Below are 8,348 nucleotides of genomic sequence, written 5' to 3' on the forward strand. Positions count from 1 at the left end.
AGAAGGAGTTCGTCCGTTTTGTTGGGTAGAGAGCGGAGATTTGCCAGATGGATGCTTGGCAATGGCGTCCCGAGTGCGCCGGCTCGCTTCCCCTGTCTGCACGTAAAGGTGCGGTCACATTTACTATTGCTCTAGAAAATTTAGGGCCAGATTTACTAAACAGGGCAAATAAAACAGGGCAATCGCTTAAAGGGGTCATATGATGCGATTTCAAGTTTTCCTTTCTCTTTGGAGTGTTACAAGCTGATTGTGAATAGACAAGATCCCTGAAGTTGCAAAGACTAAAGTCTCAAAACCAAAGAGATATTCTTTATCAAAGTTAAGACTCTGCCAGTATTTGAAAAATAATGTGTTTTTTGAACATTAAAGCATGTCAACATATTCTGTTACACCAAATACATCTGTTACACATCTTTAAAAAAGCATCATATGACCCCTTTAAGAGTGCAGATGGAAGTGGAAAGTTCTGCAAGTTCTGCATTTCCATGACCAATGCAAGATCATCAAGCAGAGCTGATGATAATCAGGTGTGTGTAATCGACTAACAAAACAGGACCCAAAATGGGTTTAGGACATGCTTTTTTAGATGTAAAATAATGGCGCTAATACCAGTTGCAAACCTTATAATACCACTATTGCAAACCTTAGTAAATCACTTTGCATGATTGATTTAAATGCTTTCCTCACATAAATGTTGTGTCTGAAAGGGAAACTCCTACAAACGCACATGCAGTAAGGTTAGCCTCAAAAATAACTGTCCTACTTTTCATCGCTAATGTTTCACTGCTGTTAGTAAATCTGGCTCTTAGTCATTTCAGAGGGAATCGATGAGGGATTTCACATGATGGACGTCGGGTTTGAGTTTGGTTGAACTTTAATGTCTCCCTGTAGTGAAAATCAAGTTTTTATGTTGTTTATTTGTCTATGTAGTGTTTTTAATATGCTTTTAGACAAACCATGTGGCAATGCATTAATCAACACCATTTATTCTCCTTAAAACTGTAGTCTCCCAAATGCAGTCCCAGAAATGTGGTTTGAAACAGCCCTTGTTTACTACGTCACAATTCAATAACCAATCACGTCAAGGGATAGATTCCTATCATTAGCATACCCCTCTCTCCATTCGTACAAACGCGGCGCGCGTTTTTTCCCCCACTGTCTCAAGGTAGAAATTAGCATAGAGATCGCTGGATTACCAGCACAAAATCAAAAATGCCCATGAAGCCGTGGTTTAACGTGAATTTAGAACTGCTAACTTGAAGAATAACCCGCGGCAACAGTGTAAAAGTAGCCCGGAGTCAGACGCACCTCTCCCACATTGGTGTCCGCACTTCATTCGCATTTGCTCGCGGGCGCGAATTGGAATCACAAACTTGGCTGCATTCGAGTCTTCAAGGCATTTTGAGGACACAACATTAAGTAAGTAACCTTAACAACATTATTAGCTGTTTGATAACATAGTGAAGCCAAGGGCTAATTATATCAATTACATGATCTGTCTGACAGAGCGATAAAACGAATGATCATTCTGATACATCGACTTGTAAACGACCCTGTATAATTCTCTCTTCCTCCTTCTTCTGAATCAGTTTCTGGTTCAAACATATATATCTTAATTAAACCAATATTTCCACTTGCCATTGTATCGCGTTTACTACAATTCAGTTAGTGGATCAGGAGGCCCTGATTGATCCCATAATAATATAGTACCCATTCATCGTATTTTGTTGTGATTCGTCTGCAACAGAAAATGTGACAGTCTGAAATAAAAGGATTTATATATATTATGAGTATTTCTTTTAAATATAGGATTTATTTCTTGTTTTTATTTAACCTTTTTTATTGTTTAACCACACACACACACCTCTCTCTCTCACACACACACCTCTCTCTCTTTCTCTCTCTCGCTCTCTCTCTCTCACACACACACACACACACACCTTTCTCCTCTCTCTCTCACACACACACACACACCTCTCTTTCACACACACACACACACACACACCTCTCTCCTCTCTCTGCAGGACTCTGTCAGTTATCCTCTGGTGTCGGTGGGCTCTCAGTGGCGGCGCTTCAGTGAAGGCGTGTGTGAGTTTGTGTCTCTGCTGGTTCGTGGCTGTCGTAACAGCCTGCTGTACGATGATTTTCTCTTCTCCTCGTTCATCGCGCTGCTCACGGGTCTGGCCGACTCGCAGGTCCGCGCCTTCAGACACACCAGCACGCTCATCAGTGAGTTTCTCTCCAGTACTCAGTGTGAGGGACCATACTGGTATGACTAGTTATACTGGTTTAAAAAGGGAAACATTATGAATAAAACATACTGAGAACAATGTTTCTATATTAATATCCTTAATAGAATTATGCCTTGACTGCTGTATAGTCGCCAGTACTTCTAAAGCTTTATTAATGAGAAGCTGCTTTGAAACAATCTATTGTGTAAAGCTCTAGAAATAAAGGTGACGTGACTAATTGTAAATTTTAGTTAAAGGGTTAACCCTAGTCCTAAAAAAAAAAAAAAAAATCAAATTCAGAATTTAACATCAAACTGCCTTGTGTAATTTTGATGCACAATCAAGAAGTGTTTTATATCCTGCTGCCACAGGAGTATGATCCGTCCTGTGGTGTGTGTGTGTGTGTGTGTGTGTGTGTGTGTGTGTAGCCATGCGGTTGATGTCGTCGATAGTGTCCGTCGCTGCGGAGGTGAACGCTCAAGCGCAGATGACCCGGAGACGCTGTGAACTGGAGAAGAACAAGTCAGTTGAACACAGAGCCATAGACCGAATAGAAGAACTGGAGGACTCTTACAGAGAGGTTAAACACACACACACACACACTCAGTGTTATCTGATAGTGTCAGTGCCGTCGAATCAATAATATCACTGAATATATTAAGTGTCTTTTAAACCCCTTTGGTTAGATACATGGCTTTATGTGCATATACTGTATGTATGCTGATAAAGTTGGATAATTTTGCTTTATAATAGTTGTTAATTGAAGTGTAAGTCTGTAAAGGTTTGGATTTTTGACGTTTTGGTGTAGTGCCAAACTCACTGCCATCACTAAGCAGTTCATCATCTGTGCGTCTATGAAGAGATGGTCACTGTCAATTTGCCTCATTTTTGAAGTTTGCATCATTGATTGTTACTTTGCTGTTTATTACTGTGAAGCTGCTTTGAATCTGTATCATATAAAGTGCTGTAGAAATAAATGTGACGTGACTTAACGGTGTGTGCGTGTGTGTGTGTGTGGCAGCTGCTGGAGCATCAGGAGGACTTGCGCTCTCTAATGAACGGGATCTTTAAGGGTGTTTTCATTCATCGGTATCGGGACAGAGTTCCTGAAATCCGGGCCGTCTGCATGGAGGAGATGGGGGTATGGCTCAGAGAAAACCCCGCCTCTTTCCTCAATGACGAGCACCTCAAATACGTGGGCTGGATGCTGCACGACAAGGTGTGATTAGCTTAAAAACACGTTATGTGCTGCTCTGATGATCAGATCCAGATCCATGTGTGTGTGTGTGTGTGTGTGTGTGTGTGTGTGTGTGTGTGTGTGTTTCAGCAAGCTGCCGTGCGACTGCAGTGTGTGTTGACTTTGCAAAAACTGTATGTGGAGAAGGATTTCATCAGCCGGTTAGAGCTCTTCACCAGCCGCTTTAAGGTGAACACAAACACACAGACGGGTTTGAACACAGAGACTGAATCTGTGCAACACTGATGACATACAGTAGAGATCTGTGCACATGTGTGAATGCACTGGACTAGTTACTGCAGTAACTCTAATGCTGCACATACAGGAGAGTCACATCACGTGTCACACATCTGACATATGAGCTCATGTTTGAAGATGCTGCAGCAAAGTTAACGGAAGATCAACTTAAAATAATTAACCCTCTACCGCACGCATTATGATAGACCTATAGAAAAAAATATTTGAATCTTTTTCTTTTCTAAGAATGGCAAAGCACATCACTGGCTAAACTAAGGTCTTCTCTTTCCAACAAAAAAAACGAGAATGTTCTCTTAAAGAGACAGTGGCAGGGAAATTAACACAAAGAGTATGTTGCCATATGGCTACACCATGCGGTAGAGGGTTAAATAAGTGGTAAATGCAATACATATTGAATCAGCAGCTAAATATTGTTGTAATATCATTGTTTCAGGAGGTCTGAAGGCATTTTCCAGCCATATTTGTTTTCTTTGCTAATAGAAAAAGTACAGTGAAGGTCTTTCAGTGAAGGTAAAAATGATTCACTATGATGTAGCTCCATAAAGTCATTTTGGAAGCTGGAAAATGATGTAAATGTAAAACTTCACTGTTTGAAGTTGCATTCTTACTGATTCTTCCCAAACTATCATAATTCATGTAGTTTGACAGCCTCATCTAGCAGCTGCTTAACGTTAATCTTGAAAAAAAATTCAGATTTTGCTTTGTAGAATACATTACAGAAAACTAAACATTTACACTCACAAGGCATACAAATGGATGTACGAGATCAAACAGTGTCAGATTTTCAGTGGTTTCACATCAGTGAAGCGCGCTCATACTGACTCCAGGCCAGTGGCTCATCCTTGTTTTCAAACCCTGAATGAGAAGTGGTATATAATTCATCGTTTTTGGGGTATATTCTACATTTACATTTCAGCTGCTGGTGTTTAGTGATTTACATGTGTTTCTCTGCTCAGGAACGGATTCTGTGCATGATTCTGGATAAAGACTCTGATGTGGCAGTGGAAACGGTGAAGCTGTTACTGCTCATTAAACAGTGAGATTCCTTTCATTAATTAGCTGCTTTGGATGTGTGTTCACTTTTAAAGTGCCCCTATTATGCCATTTTTAAGGTTGCTAATATTGTTTTATGAGTCTCCTAAAACAGGTTTACATGCATGCAAGGTCAAAAAACACATTCGTTTTCTCAAAAAATAGATTTAATTTTCCCTCATTTCTAAATGATTCGTAAATGACTCGTGCGAAGCAGTTCAAAGAATCAGTCTCTCAAAACCCCTCCTTTCCGTGAGCCTTCACTGCTGTGATTGGTCAGATGGCGCAGTGATTGGTCTACCGCGTACAACCAAACGCCCATTGCCATGACGGAACGACAGCCCTGGATAGGGTTGGGTATCGTTTGAATTTGATCAATTCCGATTCCGATTCCGATTCTTTTAGATTCCAATGTGATTAAATAATGATATCAAACATTTATCCTGTGTCTCTTTTTTGCAAACCATTTATTGGAGCTGCATACCATGAACAAAACTCAACAGGCTACATAAAAACTGGACTCTAAGAGCTGTTTGTGTGCAAAATAAATCTGCATGATTCTGGATAAATTTAGTTGTTTTCATTTTCCCCCAATGGAAGTTGTGGTTCTCTCATGATTCTGAAGAAAAAACATTAGACAACTAAACAAAATCACATGTAAATTATGAATGATTAAATGACTCACTCAAGATGTACTTGTTTCATTACTGGATGAATCAGCGTTCTTTAACGAATCTCTTGTATGATTCAAAGACAAATACATTTTAACAGCTCCTGTTCGCCACCTACTGGCGTAACAATGTAATCAATAAATCTTCATTTGAAGTGTCACATTACTTTCAAAAGGTGATTTACTCTATTTTAATCGCTACCGTACACATCATACACACAGTTTATATCTGAATATAAACTTTTATCCCAGCACTTCTGTGATTGTAATGTTTGTAACAGAAATAATGATACCGTGTGGCTGAAAAGACTGAAGCTGTTTCATTCATGACAGACAGCTGCTGTCTTTAGGTCAGCGCAGCGTGAACACAGATTTAAATGTTTAAATCACACTGATGTGATCGTACTCTGCACGGATGAACCACGTGATCACAACACTAATCGCACACGTCAAAGGTGGAGGAATGAATCAGACGAATCATTGTAATTTAGGAATAGAATCACGTTGGTGTTTGAATCGTGTTCGCGATCTTTAACGATCTATTCAATTAAAGTGCTTTGTCATGTTGGTGGTGACACCTCTCTTGAAACATGTTTAGCTATCACAGATATTATACTTAGCTTATACGCAAATGTAGCCAAACTTTGGAGCGCTTAGATTAGCGAGCAAGGTCCTGGCAGATCGCTAGCTCTAGTGCTCACAGATGAAGAAAAAAAAAGCACATAGGAATCGAAATTTTTATTTGACAAGTATCCGATTCTGGAATCGGAATCGATTTTCGATTCCCAACCCTAGCCCTGGAGACTTGTCAATACATAGAAAAGATGGTATCGATTGTACCTTACCAATTCGAGCCGGAGTCTGATGATGAAACGGTTGAAGAGACTGATTCACAAGCACGACTGGAGCAGGGCGTTTCTCAGTGGTAAGTGTCAAGTGTTAACAAATTTGTGGTAATTATAAGATGTGATAAAACATAGTTACTCTCACAGCGTAGGATACAGCGTCTTCTCTACATGATGTTAATCACACGGAAATGATACTGTGTTTGTGGGCAAGTTGGCGACGTAGAACGTGGGCGGACATTATGCAAATGTGTTACTTTGTGACGTACAGCCGTAACAACAAGATTCGAATTCCTGACGACTCGTTTAGGTGATTGCCAGCTGACTCTTTTTTTGATAGACAATAACTTTATTTATCGTGCACTGTCGGCTTCACAACTTTGCAGATAGGTTATGGTCACATACAGCTATATGACACACTGCATGAAAGGTAATATTCGAAAAGGCATAATAGGGGCACTTTAAGACAAAATTATGTCAAACTGCTTTGAGGGTGAAAACCCCTTGTGTGCATGTGAACGTGAAGTTATGCGTCACCCGAGTTTCTTGTATTGACGTGTGTGTGTGTGTGTGTGTGTGTGTGTGTGTGTGTGTGTGTGTGTGTGTAGGCAGACAGAGGAAGGCCTGAGTGAGGAGGAGTGTGCTGCTGTGTATCCGCTGGTTTTTGCCACACACCGAGGTCTCGCCTGCGCAGCCGGACGATTCCTGTACCACACGTATGTTCAGCTTCATCATGACATCATCATCGTCACTTCCACACAAACCATCACGAGCGTCACGTGTTGTGTGTGTGTGTGTGTAGGCTGTGCAGTGTGTTAGACGGGCGGTCAGACAAATGCAGTGTTTCTGTCCTCCGTTTGCTGGCGCATTTCTTTATTGAGAGCGAGGTAAACCACTCACATCCCATCATGCACTGCCCACATTCTTCTGTGTTCTCACAGATCACATGATCATCGTGCTGTTGCAGTGAGCGTAAACACATTTTGTTTGACTTAAGAATGAATTAAGTTTTTTTGCAATGTTTTTTAACTGACTTTACATTTAAATAAACATTTATTTTAATTACTGGTGTATGAGCACAAAAAGTTAATCCATGCTCTTCTGTTGGCGTGTGCATAAGAACTGTTTCATGTTAGCTTTTGCCTTTATAAATCCTGATGTCCCAGGTGTGCATGTGCTTTGTGCAGTGATGTTTTAGCAAAATGAACAGCCTGTGACTGGAGCTGTGGTGTGTGGGTGTGTGTGTGTGTGTGTGTGTGTGTGTGTGTGTGTGTGTGTGTGTGTGTGTGTGTGTGTGTGTGTGTGTGTGTGTGTGTGTGTGTGTGTGTGTGTGTGTGTGTGTGTGTGTGTGTGTGTGTGTGTGTGTGTTTGTGTGTGTGTGTGTGTGTGTCAGTATCATGAACACGCTGCGTATCTAGTCGACAGTCTGTGGGATGATGCGGGGGTGGAGCTAAAAGACTGGGAACTGATGACATCACTACTGCTGCAGGAAAGTGGTGAGTGTGTGTCCGATCAGTCTTGTGATTTTCTGAGTGCTTTATGCAAACGCAGGTGTGTGTTGTAGGTGTGGAGGACGAGCTGGAGAGCGCTCTGATTGACATCATGATGTGTGCAGTGAGACAGGCTTCTGAGGCCATGCCTCCCAGCTCTCGAGTGCAGAGGAAGGTGACACACAATCAGTTGTTCTGAATCTTAGCCTGACTGCTTTGTTCAGCACTGGATTATGAGTGTGAGCTTGCTTTTTTTTCCACAACAGTTCAACAGGACATTAATGTAGGGCTGCAACTTAGATTAAATGACTAATTGGTTAGAAAGACAGATTTATATTTATTGTTTTATTGGTTGTTATTCCATATCCTGTCCAGTGCTGTCCTCTAAACAAGTGTGTATGCTCAGGGCTAGGAAAACAAATATAGTAAATGTGTCTATAGAAAATATGGGTTGTCCTTTAAAAGCAGAAGGAAAGTTTAAATTACTTGTAGTGGTCGACCGATATTGTTTTTTTTTTGACAGCCGATGCCGATATCTTGGAAAGCAGGGTGGCCGATATAAAGCCGATATAATTGTATTTATTT

General features: G+C 40.8%; 1 protein-coding gene across 2 annotated transcripts in view; it reads left to right on the forward strand.

The window, feature by feature from the left end:
- stag3 (STAG3 cohesin complex component) overlaps window positions 1–8,348 on the forward strand; it is a 26,829-nt gene that overhangs the window by 6,721 nt on the left and 11,760 nt on the right. For both annotated transcript variants that reach the window (XM_016456562.1, XM_016456563.1), the window contains exons 7-15: window positions 2,025–2,229; window positions 2,660–2,811; window positions 3,253–3,450; window positions 3,559–3,657; window positions 4,683–4,762; window positions 6,882–6,989; window positions 7,076–7,160; window positions 7,667–7,769; window positions 7,838–7,938. In XM_016456562.1, coding sequence (XP_016312048.1) covers window positions 2,025–2,229; window positions 2,660–2,811; window positions 3,253–3,450; window positions 3,559–3,657; window positions 4,683–4,762; window positions 6,882–6,989; window positions 7,076–7,160; window positions 7,667–7,769; window positions 7,838–7,938 — 1,131 coding nt within the window. The remainder of the gene's footprint in view (window positions 1–2,024; window positions 2,230–2,659; window positions 2,812–3,252; window positions 3,451–3,558; window positions 3,658–4,682; window positions 4,763–6,881; window positions 6,990–7,075; window positions 7,161–7,666; window positions 7,770–7,837; window positions 7,939–8,348) is intronic.

The sequence above is a fragment of the Sinocyclocheilus anshuiensis genome, unplaced genomic scaffold, assembly GCF_001515605.1.
Source record: "Sinocyclocheilus anshuiensis isolate Anshui unplaced genomic scaffold, SAMN03320099.WGS_v1.1 scaffold924, whole genome shotgun sequence".
Taxonomy (NCBI): Eukaryota; Metazoa; Chordata; class Actinopteri; order Cypriniformes; family Cyprinidae; genus Sinocyclocheilus; species Sinocyclocheilus anshuiensis.